At 35.0% G+C, this 24,365-nt stretch overlaps 1 protein-coding gene across 1 annotated transcript; it reads right to left on the bottom strand.

Moving 5' to 3' along the window:
* Positions 1-1,744: 1,744 nt before the first annotated feature.
* On the bottom strand, positions 1,745-23,849 carry LOC131621482 (probable LRR receptor-like serine/threonine-protein kinase At1g06840). Its single transcript, XM_058892533.1, has 20 exons — positions 23,539-23,849; positions 23,286-23,436; positions 23,067-23,138; positions 22,678-22,749; positions 22,414-22,557; positions 22,214-22,285; positions 22,061-22,132; positions 13,820-13,894; positions 13,602-13,670; positions 13,404-13,472; positions 13,188-13,259; positions 12,870-12,956; positions 11,436-11,504; positions 10,552-11,036; positions 9,998-10,156; positions 9,633-9,916; positions 9,409-9,460; positions 9,031-9,281; positions 8,791-8,925; positions 1,745-2,959 (listed from the first exon to the last, which is right to left on the bottom strand). Exons 1-20 carry the CDS (start codon positions 23,627-23,629, stop codon positions 2,654-2,656), a joined length of 2,787 nt encoding a protein of 928 aa, XP_058748516.1. The 5' UTR covers positions 23,630-23,849; the 3' UTR covers positions 1,745-2,653.
* Positions 23,850-24,365: the final 516 nt, after the last annotated feature.

Raw genomic sequence — 24,365 nt, 5'->3', positions numbered from 1 at the left:
ATTTTGTCCTGGAAGTAATGTGGAGTATCATAGGCCATATGGGATGCTTTAGAGTCTTCTGATCCATTGATTTTTCTCAAAACAACAAAACCCTAGTTTCTTGAACCTTTGTTTAAGAGGGATGTTTCTGAGCCATGTATCTTGATTTGAATTTGAAGGAGAGGAATAGTATGGGCAAATTTTGGGGTATGACAGCAGGTCAGAAGGGTCTCACTTTCTCCTTGCGAACAAAAGCATATTGGAACACTCTATCATGTCTTAATCTTTCCTGGTTGTCAGATTTTTTTTTTACAATCAAACAAGCACAATAGAGAGATGTCATTACATGAAAATTGAAACAAGATGCCAAACCAAAAATAAGATAGTAGAATCATTCAGATTCCAATCTCTAGACTAAGAGTCCTGATTGTACAATCCAGGATGCATGTGAACCGGAACCAGAACCAGAACCAGCGAATAGAGCATGCGAACTCTAAACTCTAGTGCTCAAAAACTCAATGCAATGCAGTTTAGGCAGGCCCGGCCCTGTGCATGTGCAACAAGGGCCACAGTACAGGGCCCCAAATATGTGAGGGCCTCCAAATAATTATACCATGTTACATAGTATATAATATATATTGACTTTACGAGTTACGGATGATGCAGGCAAAGTAGCACAGCAGATGTAAGATGTTTTGCAATTTAAAAGTGGCTGTTTCGATCCTCCTTAAATTTACTTTTTTAATTACATTATTTTTTTCACAAAAAGTTAAAACTATTGAGAGGTTAGTAGACATGCTTTTGAGTTCACACACATACAGTTAAAATGCAAACAGTTTATTATTATTTTGGCTCTTAAATTTTTTATAAATATTTTATGATAAAATAATTATATACACTATGGTTGGTTTGTTAATTTTTCTTCTTCTTTTTTGATACAAATCTACTATATATTTGAAGATGTATTGTTGGTTAATTTTATTTTATAATAATATATTTAAAAATTAATAGTTTTATATTATTTTAAATTAAATTATTACGATTAAATAGTAGATGATAAATCATTAAATTTAAAATATTTTTGAATAACTTAGTTTAATGTACTATTTATAAAATTTATATTTATTTATTATTATTATTATAGCATGTTAAATAACACAACCTAATAAAAAATTTCTGTATTTTTTTAAAGAAATATTTCATGTTTTCTTCTAAACAATATATGTAAATTGTATTCAATTGGTTTTATAGTTGTATGAGCTAGCATCAATTTTTAAAAATAGAAAAAATTTACTGACATAAAAAATATAAAAATTATAGTTGAGATATTTCTTAATAGTTTTTTAATTTGCTTAATTTTTATACTATTAATAATTTAAATTAATTTTTATTTTAATTAATTATGAACCTATTGTTAAAATAGAACAGGGCCTCTTAACCGTTTGGGCCGGCCCTGAGTTTAGGACAAACTCAACAAACACTTCTATTGCCTTTCAATCTAAAGTAAGATACTTATATTCTATTAATTAGGTAATGCATGCATGTGAAATCAAAAAATTAATGAGCAATTTACCAATGCAATAGCTAGAAGCTTCAGATAAGTGCAATGCAGTTGAGTAGAGACATAATAAGATTCAATGCAATGAATAGAAGCTATGAGAAAGCTTGAAAATAGGAGAAAAAAGTTTTTAATCGCAGATGGGACCCTCTTTTCGTATTCTTTATTTTTGCTCATTTGCACAGATGAAAGTATGAAGGGAGAGGAAAAGACGCGAGTTTACTTAAACCTATGAAGCACGAACACCTCTGAAATCAGGCGTGTACATGTCCGTGTCGATGACAGACACCTGCACCGACACTTGTAATTACATTTAATTTATTTATTTTTTCAAATTATTAACAGTGTCGCCGTGTCAGTGTCGGGGTCGTTTTAGGGGTGTCCGTGCTTCATAGACTTAAACAGAAAGTGTTCGAATTTCTATCTCCGGATTAAACCCGGACTTTAGAATCCATATTATTTTTAAATTGTGTAGTCATGATTCTTATTTAGATGTGATCTGTTAGGTTCGTCCAAATTACAATATCTAAAAGTTTATGTTTTAAGTGCATCCAAATTTTAAAATATGAAATGAAGGGCTATTTTTGAAATTTCGTCGGAGTGTGTGAGTAACCCATGAAGACATATTCTAATGTCCACAACTGAAAAACTAAAAATTATGTTGTTTAAAACTGCATTTTGAACAATTTCTGTAGTTCAGCAGTGCAGTTCCAAAAAAACATGACCGGCGAAAAGTAGCATCTAACAATAAGTTCCATGTGATTGAATTATAGTGTTTACAATTGATTTAATTTGTATTTATCATATAAAAGGTTTTTTCTTCATGGGAAACACTTACACCCTTACACAAGTCTACACCAACAAAACCCAAGCACAGAGTCATTTGCAATCTTGTATCAAATGTACAAAGTTATATTTATTCAACCATTATAAACATGAAAATATCTCACAGAAACTAATGTAATAACCTATGATCTCATCATTTAATTCATAGACTAATAACTAATAACAAACCACACACTAAATCAACCATTATTGCTAAAGCTACTATTTTTTAACTTCTGTAGTTCTTCTATACTGGCTTGGTTTTTGGTATTACTCTACTAAAAAGGTACATTATACAGTTCTTAATACAAAGGGAGTATTTATGGTTGAGGATGAAGAAGGTGTGCCTAGAAAGCTGACTGTTTTGCGAGAATCACTGCTTGTAGATGTATCTCTCGTTGTATCTGAATCTGTCATCACAGAACACATGTTTTCAAGTATTCTAACCACTTGGGCCATTTTAGGACGTGGCTCGGGCTCATCTTCAGAACACTTCAGAGCCAATTTTAAAAACTTTTCTGCATGCTCAGATGGATAAGACCCCATGTGTTTATCAATAACTGAAGATATCTCACCCGATTCAAAAGCAAGACTAACCTGAAAAGGATTTAGAAAAGTGTTATCGACAAGCACTCTAGAATAAAGAGAAGAATGGAGGTGATCTCGACAATTGAAGAAAGATTAAACCACTCATATCTAACATCACCAATTATATAGACTCTAGAATACAACTCAAATATAAGATATTTGTTGAAAAGTCCCACATTAGATGAGATAAAGCATGAATAAAGTTTAAGTAGGGTCAGTCATCACCTAGCGACTTATGGTTTTGAAAGGGTTGAGTTAGACACGAATCAAATTCTAAGATGGTAAGAGTGTGTTGGAATATTATGTATATATTCCAATATAGTGAGATGAATTGAAAAAGTTCATTAAGTTAAAGTCCCACATTGTATGTTAGTTGAAAAAACTCCCTAGTCCCACATTGCTTAGATTAGAAATCTTGGCTAGTTTACTTCATTATATAAGGAAGTCACTTGTTTCATTCCAAAACACACCAAAAACTTATTTTGAGTTTTTCCTTCCTCATTCTCATAACTCTGCGTCTTTCGAATTGTCGAAGCGCCAATTTCTCCCCCTTTCTTTCTACTCGTTGAATTTTCCGAGTATTTTCTTGAATTCTCCTTAGAGAATAATGTTAATTTCTCCTCATTTGAGTTGAGAAATTATCTAGTATAATTTTTTTTTGGATTCTCTTTAGAGAATTATTGAAATTTCTCTTGGTTTGAGAAATTACTACGACTGGTTGTTATACCAGATACTAAGATGGTATGTATACCATATTTGAATGGTCTTAGTACCATCTGAGGGTGTATTTCTAGACCGATTATCTACCGTGCAAGTAGTAATCGTATAGTATAGAACTGGGCTGTTTTATACTCGAGGTGTCGTGGTTATTAAGAGCTGTTTTGCATAATTTGGGCAGTACCGCGAAACGTCTTAAAGAAAGCGTACCGATCCGCGACTCGACCCGGTAATTTCTTCGGTGGCAAAATTTTTAGAACCGTGATCCAACAATTTTAAGACGTTTCGAATTGCCATAGCTACTGAAGAAATTATTGGTACTTCTGCAGATACTTTCTTTGAAAAACTGTTTGTGAAATGTCACTTCAAATGTTAGCGGAACAAATGATGATTTTCTTCTTAATGTTGAAAAATATAGCTAACATTCTGACCGAGGACATTTTGTTGCTCCTTCTGGATCAACCGAACAAACTAACGGTAAGAAATCTGTGGATTCAAAAGGAACACGTAATAGTGTTGAAGTTGAATCTGCTGCACAGATTAAAGCGAATAATTTACAGCTTAGGAAAGAAATCACCTTATAGAAAGAATGATTATAACATTCTGAATGAAATCGCAAATGATCTGTATCACTATTATAGTAATTGCGATACTTCAAAATATGTTTAAGAGAATATGAAAAACAAGTATGACATCGAAGAGGCTAGAGAACAGAAGAATGATTTTAGAAGCTACGTGAAGTATCAGAGGTAGATGAAAGGTCAGTGAAAATCCAAAGTCACAAATTTCGAAAGATTGCTCATGAGATCATCACTAAAGGTATGTACTTATATATACAATTCGAATTTCTTTTATTATTGACAAACTGTCCCTAGTTTGAAAGTTTTTATGAATTATGCTTTGTTAGAAAATAAAATAATTTTTATTTAGAGACTGATTATTCTCATTAAAGAAGAATATCAGAGATATGATTAAATAGAAAAGTCTTGGTTGTTTTAAACAACAAAAATAATTTCGGTGTGGTTCTAAAGCCATATGGCAAATCATTATAGAATTAGAACTGCAATATTGTGAACCGAATTAAGAATGGGAACCCTTCTATGGCCCCAATTGCTCCAACTAGACAACAACCACAACCTCAAAGAAATGACATTGTTTTCCTTTTGTTTCAACCGTGGAAAACTAAGTCATATGGCTAAGAGATGTAGCATGTAATGCTTGAACTTGGTGTAGCCTGTAATGCACAGGTTAACCTGGCTAATGGGAAATTTATTCATATGATCATTGAAATCAACATGGTTGATAGATCTGATGGTTGGTGGATAAACACAATCGTCTCTCGTCGTGTTTATTATGATCGTGTTACGTTTAAAACATACACGAATACTAAAGATAAGAAAGTGTTGTTGGGAGATGCCCACACCATTAATGTTGTCGATATTGGAGAAGTGGAACATGGTCCACCTATGAAAAGACTTTAATCTTGAAAATGTCATGTTTACTTCTGATATTATAAAGAATCATGTTTATGTTTTTTCTTCTTCTTATAAATAAGGAAATATTTAGTCAATTTATTGGGGTTGATTTGTACACCATCATCATAAAGAATGATATGTTTGTGAATGAAATTGATAAGTTTAAAAACTTTGTAAAGAATTTGAAAATGATTTAGTAAGAATTTGTAGTGATAGGTAATATGTATGATTCTAGTTTATTTAATAATTTTTATAAACAACATTGAATTGTACATGAAACGACTGCTCCATATTCCCCTGAAATAAATGGTAAAGCAGAAACAAAGAATATAACTCTTACTGAATTATTTGTTGCAATTATGATGAATTTTGGTGCTGCACCTCACTAGTGGGGGAAATTTTATTGACTGTTTGTTATGTCCTGAATAGAGTTCCCAAGTCAAAGAGTAATATATCTCCTTATGATATATTAAAGAAAAGACAACCAATCTTGTCTTATTTGAGAACTTGGGGATGTCTAGCTTATGTCAGAAATCCGGATCCGAAACGAGGTAAACTCGCTAGTAGAGCATATGAATATGTATTCATTAGATATGCAGCAAACAGTAAGGCATATAGATTTTATGACCTAAATGCAAAAGCGAACATAGAATCAAATGATGTTGATTTCTATGAATACGAAGTTCCCTTCAAATTAAGAAATAGTGGGGGCACTCAATCGAGTCACATTCTTGTGATAAGAAGTACAGAAAGCAACAAAAATGTAGAAATAGAACTTCGACGAAGTAAAAGAGTAAGAGTCTCTAAAGATTATGGGCCTGACTATGCGGCTTATAATGTAGAAGAAGATCCAATAAATCTTCAAGAAGCTTTGTCATCTCTGGATGCAGACTTATGGCAAGAAGCTATTAATGATGAGATAGATTCTCTGGAATCTAACAAGACCTGACACTTAGTAGACTTGGTTCCTGGTTGCAAACCAATCGGTTGTAAATGGGTTTTGAAAAAGAAACTAAAACTTGATGGAACTATTGATGAATACAAGGCTTGTTGTAGCCAAGGATTTTAGACAACGATAAAATGTAGATTTCTTCGATACCTTCTCTCCTGTCACTAAAATAACATCCATTAGGGTACTTATTTCAATTGCTGCTATTTATAATTTAATAGTACACCAAATGGATGTTAAAACTGCTTTTTTAAACGGTGACTTAGAAGAAGAAATCTATATGGAACAACCAGAAGGGTTTGTGACCCATGGACAAGAAAAACAAGGTCTGTAAGTTAGACAAATCTCTGTATGGATTAAAGCAATCTCCTAAACAATGGCATGGAAAGTTTGATAACTTAATGATATCGAATGAGTATAAAGTGAATGAAAGTGACAAATGCGTTTATTACAAACTTGAGAATCGCATTTACACTATCATATGTCTATATGTAGACTATTTAGTCATATTTGGATCAAACATTCAGACCATTAATGATGTGAAATCATTGTTGAGTAAACAACTTTGATATGAAAGATCACGAGATTCTTGGTATAAAGATCACGAGACCCGTGCAAGGAATTTCTTAGGATCAATCACACTATGTGTAGAAGATCTTAAAGAAATTTAAATACTTTGATTGTAAACCTGCGTGCACACCTTATGATCCAAGTGTGAAATTTTTTAAGAACACTTGTGAAAGTGTGAGACAAACTGAATATGCGAGCATCATTGGCAGTCTTACATATGCCACTGATTGTACTAGACCCGACATTGTATATGCCGTAGGATTGTTATGCATATTTACGAGTAGACCGAGTAACGAGCACTGACAAGCTATTGAGCGAGTCATGTGGTACCTTAAAAGGACCATAGATCTCGGCCTACATTATAAGAAATTTCCTACTGTACTAGAAGGGTACAATGATGCAGATTGGAACACCTTATCAGATGATTCCAAATCTACTAGTGGCTATATATTTAGTATAGCCGGAGGAGCTGTATCTTGGAAATCAAAAGAAACTGACTATCCTGACTCAGTCCACAATGGATTCTGAGGTGATAGCACTAGCCACAGCTAGTGAAGAAGCAAGCTGGTTAAGATGCTTGCTAGATGAGATTTCTTTATGAGAAAAATCTATGCCAGTTGTGTTGATCCACTGCGATAGTACCGCGGCTATTGCAAAAATTGAGAACCATTATTCTAATGGTAAAAGACGTCAAATAAGAAGAAAGCACAATGCCTTTAGAGATTGTATCTCTAAAGGAGCTGTAAGAGTGGATCATGTACGCACTGATAAAAACTTAGCAGATCCTTTGACGAAAGGATTAGCTAGAGAGAAAGTCCATAATACATCCAAAAAGATGGGACTAATGCCTATACAGAAATGAGTTGCTCATGATGGTAACCCGACCTAAATGACTGGAGATCCCAAGAAATAGGTTCAATGGGTAATAACAAGTTGTGAGTAATATGAGGCGATCATGCTAGAGTAAATAAAAGAAGCATGAATCCTGAAGTAATAAGAGGATGAGATAATAGAAACTCTTAATGAGATCTATACTTTGTATGAGGGAGTACCTAGACTACATGAGTAATCTTGATAGACTCACCTATGTGATTGTGGAACTGAGGCCGGTTCCTATGGAATTTCGAGGCAGAATTCCTAGAGCCTTCACTAAACCGGGATACACGTGCAGGACCATTAAAGCACGGGCTATTAGAATACACCTTAAGAAAAGGTTGTGTGCGAGTTTGATGTCTGAGATAGAGTTCAAGACAATTGTGTCACTCTTGTTGAATCGGAATCCTACTTGCTACGCAAAGGTTCAAGTCGTAGACACCTCTGCTTATGCACAATCTTAGAAATGTTTGACGTTACTTCTGAAATACTTTTTTAAATTCAAGTGGGGGATTGTTGGAATATTATGTATATATTCCAATATAGTGAGATGAATTGAAAAAGTTCATTAAGTTAAAGTCCCATATGTTAGTTGAAAAAATTCCCTAGTCCCACATTGCTTAGATTAGAAATCTTGGCTAGTTTACTTCATTATATAAGGAAGTCACTTGTTTCATTCCAAAACACACCAAAAACTTATTTTGAGTTTTTCCTTCCTCATTCTCATAACTCTGCGTCTTTCGAATTGTCGAAGCGTCAATTTCTCCCCCTTTCTTTCTACTCGTTGAATTTTCCGAGTATTTTCTTGAATTCTCCTTAGAGAATAATGTTAATTTCTCCTCATTTGAGTTGAGAAATTATCAAGTATAATTTTTTCTTGGATTCTCTTTAGAGATTTATTGAAATTTCTCTTGGTTTGAGAAATTACTACGACTGGTTGTTATACCAGATACTAAGATGGTATGTATACCATATTTGAATGGTCTTAGTACCATCTGAGGGTGTATTTCTAGACCGATTATCTACCGTGCAAGTAGTAATCGTATAGTATAGAACTGGGCTGTTTTATCCTGGAGGCGTCGTGGTTATTAAGAGCTGCTTTGCATAATTTGGGCAGTACCGCGAAACGTCTTAAAGAAAGCGTACCGATCCGCGACTCGACCCGGTAATTTCTTCGGTGGCAAAATTTTTAGAACCGTGATCCAACAGAGTGTCATTCAAGAGATAGGAAACAAAGTCTAGTGGTAAGCAAATACCTCTCTGACAATATTTTTCCCATGTGCGATGGGATGCATCCCAGTCAAAAGTTCTAGAAACACAACACCAAGACTGTAAACATCACTCTTGTCGGTCAATGTATGAGTTAAGAAGTACTCTGGATCAAGGTAACCCTGCATATGTAAAACAGTTAAAAACAATAAAGACACAAATCCACTCTTTCCTTGTACCAACATACACAATTTTAGAAAAACCAAATCTACTTATGAAGGTCTTACCGGCGTGCCCTTTACCACTGTGGATACATGACCAGGTACAACGCCTTGAACATCTGAAACTGGGGCAAGACGTGAAAGTCCAAAGTCTGCAACTTTTGCAGTAAACTTAGAGTCTAATAATATGTTGCTTGATTTAACATCTCGGTGAAATATTGGAGGATCAGCTTCTGTGTGTAGATACATGAGACCTTTAGCTGACTCGAGTGCTATCTTCAATCTCATAGCAAAAGTCAAAGGTTTTTCTGATGTAACTGTAATAAAACATTAAGGACATATTTCAGGTTTGTTGTTACTTGTTACTAATCAGTAAAATACAATGGAGACCAAAAATATAGAAGACCGATTAAGCAGATTAGAAAAGTGGAACACATGATGTACCAGAAAGGTGGTCCCTTAGAGTGCCATTGGACATAAATTCATAAACCAGCATCTGCAGTCAGGAAGAAATAGTCCATATGGTATAAATACAACACAGTTGGAGAAAGAAATAAGACAGTGAGTTTATTACACCAAACTTGAAAGAAGATAAAAAGAAAGTATTTAATATTGAAATACCAAGCATAAAATTTGATGAAATTTCTGAATTTTGAAATGAAGTGTACCTGTTCCCCTTCTTCATCACAATATCCAATCAGAGACACGAGGTTGCGATGATGTATCCTTGATAGTATTCTTATTTCTGTGAGAAATTCCTTCTCACCTTGCAGTGATCCTTGCTGTGCACGTTTTATGGCAACCACAGTGCCATTAGAAAGAATACCTTTATAAACCTTCCCATAACCTCCTTGTCCAATTTGAGCATGGCTGTCAAAATTGTTTGTAGCAGCAGACAACTCCTCATAAGTAAAGGCTCTTGTACCATCAATTTGTATTGCGATTTTAGATGCTGTGGATAAACACAAATCTATATTACTATACTTCAATTATATAATATCGGAAAGAAGTTGATTCATAGTAAGAAACTCACAATGACGTGGTTTGGAGACTCCATCATGACGTCTTAATCGTATTCTTAATAGTAAAAGAATAAAAATTGCAGACAACGAAATTACACACGCAATTGAGCCTAAGATTATGCCAACCAAAGCACCCGTGCTTATGCCTGAATTGGAAGAGGTCTCGGTCCCTGCAATAACATTCAGAAGTATTAGGGCAATCATACGAACAACCTATTTTAATGCAACATTGTTTTGTTACAAATGTGACCTTAACAACAAATTTTTTTTTCAAACTTATATTCAAAAATATAAAAATTGAATATTGAAACTGAAATTAAAAAAAATATTAACATCAGTATTAGTAAAAGTGTTGTTAAAAGTCCAACACTAGATGAGACATGGACAGAAAACGAGTTTATAGGATTGATTTAGGCCGAATCCAAAATTGAACATGGAATCAGAGCCTATCAAAGATCTAATTGGGAACACGCTATCCAAACTTTTTCTCACGCTATTGATTTAGGTCACGCTTCAAATGTCTAGTTTAAGGAAGATGCTTCCATGAAAAGTTTCCAAAACTTACCGTTATTATAAGGAACCAGATCCATCAGGTCATAAGGCCCGAACAAATCACGGTTAGGAATGACCCATCCAGTGAACATGTTTCTGATCCGTTGGATCTCACTTGAATTGAAAGTGCGAGAGCTATTGTTATCAACATATTCAGGATAAAGCTTCAAGATCATTAGCACCCGTGGTCCTACTTGCCACTCAAAAGTATAGCTTAGTTGATTGGCATGTAGCTTAAGATTAGAAGTCAAATATTCCTCAAATGCAGTGAAATATGGAGGAAAATCTGAAAAACCAGGACTTCTCAGTCGATAACCAATAATCAATGGAGCAACACAGAAACAGTTCACATAGAATTCATAAGGAGGTGGACATCTTTGATTTGGACAAGGGTTGCTGGAGTTTTTTGGAGATGTGCCATTTGTTTCACTACCAGCTCCTTCAAGTTTACAGAACTGACTCAATGTGTTATCTGAGCATAGGGGATTACCATCAAGCCTGAAATCCAGTCATTTGATAAGAGTGATGTTATTAGGACATTGAAAAATTGACTTTGTATTTTAGCGCGTATAAAATTATACTATTTATAACTGCTGATATGAATGGAGGTGAGAGGAAAAAAGTAATGAGAAAAGCAACACCACTTCCAGACTGTTAAATACTATGTTAGAAAACATAATGTTGTCCAAATAACATTTTTCTTTTCATAAACCAACATGCGAAGCTACTTTATGAGCGGTGTATGTGCTAAATCTAATGTTCAACTCTTTACCTTCACAAAATGACACTAATCTTTTGAACATGCATAACAATTAGACGAAAAAAGAAGTGAAAGTTTCTACTCTCTACTGCTATTATTTTGGCATGAACTCCACAAAAAAGTTTAGAGAATCTTACAAGAGTGTGACATTTGGAGGAAGATTAGTACTGCCTGATATGTTTATAAGTCGATTATTTTGCAACTCTCTGCAAAATAGAAACCAAGGGTCAGACAATCAAATGCGTAAAACTAATAGTCACAACTAGCATCCATGGCAAGGGAAATACTAATGAACCAACTATATTAGCTAGGAAACATCCAAAATATTAATGAATACATGCACACAAAAATAATAAAATTATTGGTGATATTCTAGAGGTGATCGTAGTTTGTTTAAATAATCCTGGGATCTAATATTGTGCCTAAATTTACTACAACGAAATTATTTATAAAATTGAGAATACTCGAGACTGATTGTGACTATAATCACTACAAAGTTACGCAGAAAACTTAAGAAGGAGAGTATTTGGATTTAAAATTCTCTAATTTTATTCAAATGATCTTATTGATTTTTCTAACTTGGGTAGAAAATAGAGAGAGCTCACATGTTTAGAGTGAACAATTTAATGCTCTAGAAAACATGAACTCATTAGTCAATAGTTGCTAGTGATGAACTCACATTAGTCTAGATACACACCTATCAATGCATGACAACAAAATCCGAATCCACCAAAACCTGCTCTAAATTTAACGGGAAAAAACCGGTTTAACTGGGGTTGGTGTAGGGAAAATCCGAATTTTAAAAACAGGGGCAGGGGTGTTGATACCCACCCCGCACTCACCTGACCTACTCAAAATTGCTATGTTACCATTGTATTTATTAATCTTATCACACATTTACCCGTATTAAGATATTATGTTGTTTTGATGATTTAATATTTTGAATTTTGAATTTTTTTCAAATATAAGTTGTATGATTAATTTATGATGAATGCATCTATTTAATTTAATTATTGGTTTTTGATGTCATGAAGAAATGAAATACGAAGATTAAACACGTAAACATGTTTTATTTTGATGAAAAAGTTACGGTTTTTGGTGGCAGGGACGGGGCGGAGAAACCTGTCCCTCATTGGAGTAGGGGGCGGGTGTTCAATAATCATCCCCAACGGAGTTTGGGGGCGGGGGAAGTACAGGGAGGCGGGGCTGGTAATGCAAAAAACTGCCCCTTCCCGCTTAGTTGCCATACCTACTGTTAAGAGTTCCACATCGGACAATTTATGGTCTGAACATGTGCTTATAAATGGGGGTAATTCTCATCCTACAAGTCGGTTTTGTAGGGTTGAGTTAGACCCAATTACACATTCTAAGATGGTATCAGAGTCCCGTTTAAGATCCGGTGGGCCACCTCTAACTTCACACAAATAATTCTTTAGATATATGAACATCAATATTAAGGCTGCGTTTATGCTACTGCACATTTTTGCTCAATAAAAACAAACAAGCATTACTCATTCACACAAAAATATACACCTCTAGCTAGAGTAGAAGAAACACTAAAGAGATCTTACAGTAGCAATTTTAGACCAGCATTTGAAATTTTGTTCTGCCAAATGCTGGAAGGAACACTTCCACTCAATAAATTGTTTGCAAGCGACCTAACACAAAGAATGATATAAGTAAAAAACCTATTCATTTTGTAACATGGTTGATTTAAATAAGATATATAAAATAATGAGATATAAGATGTTAATATAATATCTATCTAGTTAGTAACTTAGTAGTACTTGGTAAGAAATTCAATATATTGTGTGCTAGATAGGGTTATATATAGTAACTCTTTTTGGCTTATCTACAATACAGAATGGATAAAACAGAAATAAACTTACAATTTCTGGAGTCGTGGAAGATTAGAAAAATAGGATGGAATAGTTCCAGTAAGATTGTTGTTTGATAAAATACTGTAGGGTCAAAAAATTAAAAGTAGATTAATCTTGAGCAATAAACACCTATGTGGAGAAGAGTATTGACATGATATCCAAATATAATTAAATGCAAAAACAATAGATATAGAATAATTTTATTTGAATGACAGAGATTCTTACACAGTTGTGATATTTTCAGCAAGCTTATTAGGAGGAATTGATCCATTCAACTGATTGGAGCTAAGGTCACTGGAAATTCAACAGTAATTAGTGGTTGATAAATGCAATTAGAGTTCACATTAGACTTTATTTACAAAATATACATAAAAACAAATTCACTTTGTGAGGAACAATCACTTCTCTTAATGTATAACTTACATATAAAGAAGGTGTGGTATCAAGCTTAAATCAGGAATTGGTCCTCGCAAGTTGCAATTCCTAAGGCTCCTGATAATACAAAGAAACAAACATTAACTCCAAAACTTTCTCCTAATCACATGGACATAAGTATCTCAAATTGATACTTCACGCCTTACAAATCAAAATAAAAGATCTACTAGAATAGAACTTCGGATTCATTCCTTCGATTGACTTACAATTTGACCAATTTTGACATGTTGACGTAAGAATCTGGAATGCTATTTCCTCCAAAGTTATTGTTGTCAAGCTGGCTGCAAGAAAAATAAAGTCCAAAACAACACTTAAAAGTCTAATTATACTACCTGTTCTTCTAATAAATGCAATTTTACCTAATTATTTCACTCAAAATCAATTTTTTTCACCGCATAAGCAAACATACGCTAATTAAGCACACTTATCTATAACATAAGCTAAAATAATGTAAAATCAGTTTCTTAAGCTGTCATAATAAATAGTCTAGGAAGTGCTTATGTGAGTAAATAAGCTCAAATGAATGAAATTGGATTCACGATGATGAATATTTTTACACAGAATTCTAGCGGTTATCGGCGCCATTGTCTTTCAATTGCTTCCCGGACAGTGAAACATAAGCGTGACAAGAATCAACACAAATGGACGATGTTGCGTTTGTTGACGAATCTTTCCACTTGGATGCAGAAGGAATAGAAAAAAAATGTATCGGAGAAATGAGATTTCTAAAGCTTGTGGTTGTTATTCGGTCATCTTCCGTCGGCGACATGGTGCTGGCGGTGAAAGCGACGGTTAGACTGAAATCTCCGAAGCTAAATTCCGTCTTGGGTCTCGGTTCGGGTACAAATTTTGTAAGTTCAACAAGTGAAAGGTTTCGTAATAAGAGCAATTCTTGCATGGACACGAACCTAAATCCATATATTTACGCACAACCAATAAGAAGAGAGAATTTAAATTTATTTAAAATTTAATTTCGTTAGAGACTAATTTCTCAAATTGTGTAGGGTCTTCAGGACTGAATTTGAACACATGATCTTAAGTTAAGTTAAGTTGAAAGAGACCATATCATCTCAACCCAAATTCTCTTGGATATGGATTTGTTATTTTAGATAGATTGAATTTTCAATTTTAATTCAGTTTTACTAGTTAATTCATCTTATTTGACTTGCTGGAAAAAAAAGTTAGAGTGGGGTGGAGGCGGATCGACCCGTGAGTTAACTTAAATAAATAATATTTGTTTTATATATTTTATTATTGGATTTATTTTGAAATAAACAATTAAAATAAAGTATTTTATGATGGACGCCTTGTCTCCCTACAACGCCATTTTAGAGAGGCCTGCCCTCAACTTATAAGGGGAAATACTATCCCTCCATCATTTGAACTTGAAGTATTCGTTACCTAATAAGTAAGTTGGATTAGTACGACGGACCAGAAGATCACTCAGGAATGATATTTGAATAGCTTGGAAATGAGAAGGGAGCATGTCGCCCCCATCCAAAAGCATGAGAGGCAGATGTCACAAGCTGAGACTCCAATTGTCGTCGAGGTGATGGAGCCCGAGGACCTCAGGCCATATTCTCATTATACACTCCCTTGAACACACCAAAGAAGGAATTTTGGCAAGAATGTGCAAACACCGTCTTTAAAGAAGTGGGATTAAGAACCTTGATCCAGTCAGGAAATCATCCAGGACGGATAAATCAAAGAATTGTTGTTTACACAAAAGTCACGACCACAACACTAATGAAAACATCCACGTGAAGGATGAAATTGAAGAGCTAATAAAAAAAGGGCTGACTTACCCGATACACCCAAGAGGGCGGGGAGAATAAGGATCGGGACAGAAGGAAAGACAATAAGAAAAAAAAGAAAAAAAAGATATATCCACTAGGAATAAATGTCCTCTATTGCTGATTTAGCGGCCTTCTTTAAGAACTCATTCCTACGTGGTAACAGGGGTTACGGCTAAAAACACTGGTTACTTCTATAAGAATAACTCCTAATGGAGGATTTTCCTTTTCTATCAGCCCGGGTACGCGCGAACATTCGAAATATTGGCAAGGATGAGATAATGGAGGTCCCCGAAAGAAAACTATAGAGCACGTTAACAGGGTTAAAGGAAAGAAAGACGACAATAGAGACAAAGAAGAAAACCGAAAAGGAAAGCGTCAATACATAGCATCCATCTTCATAGGCCTTCCTTGATCAAGGAACCCCTCCAAAGGCACGGCAAAAAGAAGAATCACTAAGCTGTGAATACAAGATTACACTCAAAGATGTTTTTGATTCATGGCAAACTCAAATAAGCATTCAAACAACAAGACGGAAGCAGAAAATTCAAAGAAAAGCAAGCATTGATCACTCATAGGTCAACCCATTATGCTTATATGTTTATAGGTTGACTCAACACAAGCAAAACAAGAAGAATGCAGAAAAGCAGCAGTTAGGTCGACCTACCATCAACCCAGGTCGACCTAAAATGGAGAAAAATTCATATACTCCTGCTAGGTCGACTCACACATCATTTAGGTCGACCTAAAACTGATGAATTTTACATACCAGCCTGTTAGGTCGACCTACACAACAACTAGGTCGACCTAATCTGAGAAAATGTCCCCAGAATGCATTTGAAGAGGATTCTGGTCGACCTACTCCTTAAACAGGTCGACCTAACTGGGAGCAAAATTCTGCAAGCTCTGCTAGGTCGACCTAAGCACTACAAGAGAGTCGACCTAACTGATCAAGAATGCCAAAAATTCTGTTTCTCTCATCTCCAACTGTTAAGCTATCATATATATTGTCCAAGGTTAATTATTCAAAAAAACACCAACGACTGAAAGATACACAAACGCTTCTCATCTTCGTTCTTCATCATCTCCAACACAATTACACATAATCATTCTTGCGTTGCGGGTTAGTGATGAGTTCGATAACGTCCATGGAACGGAATTGAAGATTCCTAGTGGGTGAAGGTTTGTGGGGTTTGTTGGTGAATAAAATCTGCGGGTTTTGTCCTCCACGACGGGTGGTTCTTGGGGGTTTTTATCAAGAGGCGTTCATTGAGGATTCGGCTGAGTGTAACGATTGAGGAACGGGGAGTTCAAGGAATCAAGACACTGCAGAAGGGAATCAAAGTGAAGCTCTTGGATAACCTTGATCTTGCTCAAGATTAAGGGGGAAGAAGATTCAAAGGATCGACATAATTGGTTTATCGTTTATCGCTTTGTTATCTTCTTTGTATATACTACTTTCAACATTAATGAAAGATTACCCAATTTCAGTTTGGAATTGGGGGCAGACGTAGTCGTAGCGAGGACGATCGACGAACTGCCTAAACAAATATCGTGTTCTTGTCGCTTTTACTTTTTCATTTACATTCTGTTCATATTTGGTTATAATAGCAAATTGATCAACGATTCGAGTGTTAAGATTGTGAACTAAGAACGTACATAAACATCACAATCCATCACACATTGAATTACCTTCAATTTGATCATTATCACCAAGTGTTTGTATATTTGTTTCTATCACTCTTACTGCATTGCAAACATTGTCCATCATACAAAAAGTTAATCTGATTTTCAATAAGAGAAACGCCTTGATTCTGCAACATATACTCTTATCATTTACCTCAAGTCTTTGACTGGTTTTTAAACACATATATAATCGTTTCGATAGTGGTTCGGAATAGACGCGAGTCGATTCAGAATCACTTCCGCTGAAAAGTCGCTTAAATCCGTAAAACTGTGAACGATCTATTCACCCCCCCTCTAGATCCTAAGGCCAGCGTCTAACATAAGCTAATGGAGATTAGGAAGGAGAAGGGAGCATATGTTAAAGAGAAACTAGAGAGACATATCCTCGAATTCTGGGATAGTGAAAAAGTAGGCGAAATCTCAAATGAAAATTTTCCTTTGGTAATAACTGCAACCACAACCAACTTTGATGTGTCTAGTATCCTTATCGACGGGGGAAGTTCTTGTGACATTATGTATGTGGAAGTCTTTGAAAATTTGAGGCCAAAAAGGGAGAATATGTGGCATATGAGGGAGCCGATCTACAAGCTTTCAACGACATGATCACTCGCCCTTGGGGGTAATTTGATCTAATGGTAACCTTGGGAGAAGGAAGGGACACCAAGACGATCAACTTGCAGTTCTCGGTTGTTCCATGTAGAAACGTTTATGACTTATTTCTAAACACACCCTTCGTGATAATGTTGCATGCAGTTGCCTCTATAGTTGACTTAAAAATGAAGTATCCCAATGTTCACAATGAGTCAGTGATGATATATGCCGACATGTCTCCAACACAAAGGATACACTAGGCTTTGCAATGCAATCATAAGAGGGAAAATAAAGAGAATGAAATGGAAATCAATGTGGCCTCTTCTATCAAACAACTGAAGGAAATATCGATTAAGTATTTAAAGGAAGAGATGGGTGTCCTGTTAGGTATGTCATGATTCATTCTATTTTGACAGGTGCAAGGGACGACTCTGAGTGAAGGGTGAAGACATCCACGATGCTCCATACTAGTGTGTCCAAAGACAAATAAGTAGCAATAATGTCACTTAGTTAAGTTTCTTTTGGTTGTACACATAATGCATACTTTACTTAACAATGTAATATATTTATCAATGAGTGTGAATAAATCTTAATGAGATTTTCTTCCTTATGATCTCAAAGGACAAGCACCATCTAGAGGTGTTATCGTAAATGTCACAAGCGTACAACCAAATAAATTAAAACCCCGTAGCAAAAGTCAAATGGATAAAGATCAAAAGACCATGAAACAAAGTAGCAATCAAGGGCTCAACCCCTTCTACTCTTGGTTGGGCACTTTTCTCAGCGGCATCCAATAAAATTGCTAAGCACGACCCAAGTGATAGCTAGCTCCTAAAGAAGCAAACTTAGGACCAGAGGTGACACCATAGTTAAACTTCCGAGCACAATCTCAAACACCAACCAATTCCTAGAGAAGCAAACTTAGGGAGCTAAAGCAACACTATGACAGGTAGAAACAACGGTAAGTAAATAAAATAATAAATATGCTATTAAGCAACAACCACCGAAATTTATTTATTCTACAACAAATGATACATCGGATAAGAACATCCCAGATAAGAAAGAGCCAGAGACTACGAATCTGACTCGCCCCCTATGATGACCGACTTCTCATCCAACATCTCTTAATTGGGACAAACTTGCTCTCGTAAAATATGCAATGAAAGATAAAAATTTCCACCAATGCAAGGCGTTTTCAAAGGAAACCTATAGATCGGAGAAACTCTCTTCCACTAACTTCATATACTCTTTAGATAACTTGAATTTTTCAATACGTATATCTAGAAGGTCGTCCTGAGCCTTCTTCAAGCCTTTTTAAGCCTCGCGCAGAGACACTTCCAACTCCTACACCATCTTGTAGGAGGATTCTAGTTCTTGGTTTTCCTTAGCAAGAGTGACCTTAGTTGTGGATATTGGAGACCACGTGGATGCTAAGGCTTCTTCTTTATTCTTCATCTCTTCCGCAAGTGATTGCATCCTCTCATCTAGTAAGTGAGAGTACCCAAATGTCTGCACATCAGTTCCCGTCTCTCTTAGTATACCACTCTCCCTAGTAAGCTCTTTCAGATATTGGTCTCGCTCAATAGTACGGGCATTGACACATTCTTATAACAGTTATTTATATTTTTTTAAGGCAATCAGGAAAAGATATATATCTTCTCCCAACGACACCAAAATGTTACAATACCTTATGCCCGACGCGCTTGATATGTGATTTATGCTAATAATCTTCAAAAACAAGAATCGAAACTCCTTGACTATTCGAGGGCCAGGAAGAACCAAAAATGTAGGAGACGAGACGACCGTAGTTAATGTCGACCCGAGGGAGGAATCCCTCTAAGCCCACATAAATGAGAATGAAAAAACCCTCTGCCGCGAGTTACAAGGGAACCCCAAACTTCTGTTTACCACAGGACATGAAGGTTTAGTATAGACGAACTAGCAGACGATCCCGTAATTGGAAGTTCTCTAGTAGTTCTCTAGCATCGTTCGCTAATATAACATCTTATCTACAAACTAGAAAATAAAGCAATATGAGAAAGTGGTCACCAGGAAAGCAGTACAAAAATGAAGAAATTTATAGTGGCTTCCACTAACAGTATGTTACTCACCAAAGATGACTTGTATATTCTCTTATGTAGATGCTTCCATTAATAGGCGTGTTTCTAAGTAACATTTATTTTGTTTCTTCAGTGTCACCCCTGAAGGAGCAATGTCGTTAAAGAAACCTTAGTCGTCAAAGAAAGCTATCGATTTCCTCTTTATATAGGTTTCTTACTAGGACAAGTCATTCGAGAGGTAAACATAAAATTTGGCATCCAACAAGAAATGGCTTTGACCCCAGCACTTAGAGAACTTACCTAAACATCCGAAAGGAGACTCAAACTATATACCACATGTGTTAGCGTGAGCCACCTCGAAAAGGGGTGTAACCAAGTAATACCAGTCCTTTAAGTTATTCATGCTCTCGGAATAAACCTCTAACATCTTACTATTCAGCCTAAGAGAAATAAAACCTTGAAACCATGCCGAATCAACAGAGTTGCATTGGGATTTAAAGATATAATAGAATAGTGTAAAGGTTTTTCACTCTCTTCTTATACTTTCATAAGTACATGAAGACTTTGACATATGCCTAGATCATCGGGTGCAGTTGTGAATGAGCTATTGACAGGTGATTTAGAATGCCAACTACAAAGTCATTAAAAGGAGGGCAGAAACCTATAAAGTAAATAAGCATGCGTGAAGAGGGATGAAACAACCATCATACTTGTTGCATATTGTCTTATTCCCTTAGAGGGAAGCACCCCCCAGTCTGAGGAGTGACCCACCTCGGTGAAGGAATGATCCATACCACCCTTATTGGCGAAGGCGTAGATGGTGTCCAATGTCTCTTGATCTAGCCACAAGAGGGAGTTGTCTTTTATTGCATCTTGGGCTTATGGATGAGTTTTATCCATTTTAAAAGTCTTGCCAACATATAAAAAGAAACGACCATAAGAGGAAGAGTAGGGTCAATATAGATTTGTGTTTCAAATCCCTTTCAAAGCTCATCTTTAGCGGGGAATTTCGTCAAGTGCAATACATGAAAGGTCACAAACCCTAACATCTTTCCAAAATAGGTATCGCCATCCAACGTCCCATCATTGATGGCGAGGTTCTTCTTCAAATTTTTCTCCCTTGAAACCTTAATGAAACAAACAAATGTAGAAGGAAAGAAAAAAGTTTGAGGTGTTACTTAGAAAAAGATGAACTTGAAGACTTGCACGTTAAGATCTCCAACATAAGAGATGGCGCAAATGAGTTGAAATGATGACCAACCAAAGGTTATTGACAAAAATAAAAAAGAAGTTGTAAACACAGAAGAAAAACTCTCAAGATTCACAAGAAACAAAATACGACGATGGTAATCCCAAGACTCCTCATATATCCTCCAACAAAGGTAGTCATATGATCCAAGGTAGTAGATGTTAAGAAGCGCGAACCGCATAACCAATGATCAAGATCATTACTTCTGATTGTTCAAAATACTTGAATACCCAAGAACATGAAGCATCATTAGTTCCATCATAGGTCTACCCGTCAAGATTCCTCAATTGGACGTTACCAATCACAAGGTTGACATTTAATGTGAATGTTCCCAATGATATTGATGTCCTACTAAAACACTTCCACTTCCTTGTGACAGATGCCGAACTGGAGGCATACATGACCAATCCTCATTCTACAAGTGTGAACAAAGGCTAGGGGAAACTATTCAGGGCTTCTCGCAAGGCCCGTGATGAAAGGCTCAAAAAGCAAGCATCACACAGAAAGACGCATGAAATATGTCAGACCTCACCCCAATGACACATGATTTTGACCTTCATCTCACTTTCCACTATTGGATCTGATCGGACGGTCGCCTGTATGGGGCGCAGGGTCTCATGGAGACAATTTTAACCATCTGTCCTATATAAAACACAACACTTATCATTTCAGGTATTCTCTCATTCACTTAGTAGGGCGTTGGAGTGTTAATCTTGTAGATTCATTCTCACTCCGCCGTACCAAAAGCTCACTCCACCACATTAGAACTCAAATCTATCGAATATCCACATATTTCTGAATCCAATACCAAACAATAAGTAATATGTTTCTATGAGCCTAAAAGTCTATGTTGACTCTTATGAGCCATGAGATCCAACTCATCTAAAAATTCCTTAGATGGCTTTATACTTTAATCTTGTTTGGTCACGGTTAAATTTAATACTTAAAATTAATCTCTATCACGCCACAAACACACCTACATGAGCTTATAAAAAAAATTGATGCATGCCTCTATAGAACAATACATGCTCTTTGTCACAAACACATTAGACAAAATAAGAAACCTACAGTATACTCAAGTTTGGTGTATCGGATAGCTCAGGAGGAAGAATTCCTGATAAATTATTGTTGTCCAAAAGCCTACAAATCAAGAGAAACATCTTGTGAACAAGACATCATAATATAGGCAATTATACTAACAATAATCAAATACCAACTTACAGGTGAATAAGGCTTGATAATTTGGAAAGTTCTGGTGGAATTTGTCCACTAAGTGAGTTATTGTTCATGTGACTGCTCCAATAGTAAGGAAAAAGAATAGTAAAACAATAAATATTTTTTTTTCATTTTTTTTATATTAATAACATAGTTAGAGAAAAATAAACAGATAATTTTTTCATTTGGGAAAATAATAAACTTACAAGTGTTTTGTATTGTTCAGATTTGCAAATGATAAAGGTATAGGTCCTGATAATTTGTTTTCATCAATTTGCATAATACGTAGTTTTGGAAGAAACCCAAGTTGTTCCGGCACTGGTCCTGTTAATTCATTTCCACTTAAGAACCTGCACAAAAGAAAATTATATTGTTGCTTAATTAATATTCATGTTAAAGCACCACTCTTTTATTTATGCAACCATTTGAATATGTTATATATGGTAAAGGGAATTGAAAGCTCAACTTACAAAAGTTCCAAAGATGTGATATTGCCAATTTCAACTGGAATTGTCCCACTTATGTTGTTCCACATGAAATTCCTTTAGAATAAAAAGAGAGATATGTAAATTAAAGGAAAAATGAAATTAACACTGACAAAACCATAAAAAAACACTAATGAGTCAAATCTGCTAATCAAGAGCAGGACCGTCTTTGAGTATGTAGAGACGGCCTACCATACATGATCTAAAATTTGACACGGTCGTAACTAAATTGAACTTATAAAATATTTGTCACATTGAAACCTTAGCAAAATAGGATCCATATTTATTTTGACACATTTATACAGCGGTTAACCTACAGAGGACCTCCGAAAACTTAAGATAACTCTCATAATGTATATCAAAGTGAGCCTTACAATATTTTCAAATAAGCCAAGTTGCCAATTTCTGGTGCCAAAGTTCCAGACAAGTTCAATCTCAGTAGTTCCCTACAGCCAAGAAATACAAAACTTAATATAGAGAGATGGCATATAACTCTTCAAGGTATGTTACTCATCAAAATATGTAGAAAAAATCATCACAATAATCAAAATATGTGTTGTGAACTTTTTGACTTAAAGAAATAGAAGTCATACAATTCTACAACATGCAGAAAGTTTTCTTCTATTGTTTCATTAGAGCACACAACTCCTATCCAGTTAGATAGGCATGGATCATCATCATTCCAATTGCTCAAATGCCCATTTGGATCAATCAAACTTTCATGTATGCTCCTCAATGCTAGCACTAGCAAATACCAATTCAATTCAAATTTCATCATATCATCAATTGAACCAACAAACATTAAGCATTATATGTAAAATGAAGTTAATGGAAACACATACAAACCTTCAGTAGGGTCAGTAACATTGATAAGTTGCGCAGCAGCCGGTATGAAACAACAGCAGAACCATAAGATGCAAACCTTTGAAAGATACATCCTGGTGAAGTAGTAGAAATCACAAAAACTCTTAATTACTTTGAAGCAAATATCATAATCATATGAATCAACATATTAAGCTAAAGATAAGGGTATTAATATGCTCTCTCTCTTTTAATGAGTCGCCTAAGCAATGTAGCAGAAAATGTTGTAGTTGACAAGGTAAATTAAACCATCTCTTTCAAATCTGCAACTTTGCATCAGATACATTAAAAAAATATTGATAAAACAAAAATTAAGAAGTTGTTTATCACAATTGGTGTTAGATAGTTTGACTTTATGCCAATGAGCTATCCATTAATTAAGTTTGTAAATTACATACTCACTTCATCAAAATTATATCTCAATATATGTCAAAATTTGTAATTTATAAAAATCGAAATTTTATGTAAGATTGTGATCAAATTGTTATCTTAATGAGGATCTAATTATTATACTTAATGATGAAATATTATTTATAATATATTATTTAACAATCATGCACACAATTAAAATTATTTATTTTTAAACTAATCAACTAAGTTGAATTAACAAGAAAATAATGATTTATTTTTTTATATTTAGAATTTGTTATTAACATAATATAATTTATGTTGTTGCTTGTAATAATGAATTTAACTACCTCTTCTACTTTTCATTGAGGCAATTTATATATTAAAAAATTCATACTAGAAAAGATCCCTGTGTTGAAATAGTCTAGTTAGTTTTCATGCTGAAAATAATCTTTTCTTCTGAG

Source organism: Vicia villosa, unplaced genomic scaffold, assembly GCF_029867415.1.
Source record: "Vicia villosa cultivar HV-30 ecotype Madison, WI unplaced genomic scaffold, Vvil1.0 ctg.000006F_1_1_1, whole genome shotgun sequence".
Classification (NCBI taxonomy): domain Eukaryota; kingdom Viridiplantae; phylum Streptophyta; class Magnoliopsida; order Fabales; family Fabaceae; genus Vicia; species Vicia villosa.
Note: the sequence above shows the minus strand (reverse complement) of the source record. Positions and strands in the feature narration are given on the sequence as shown.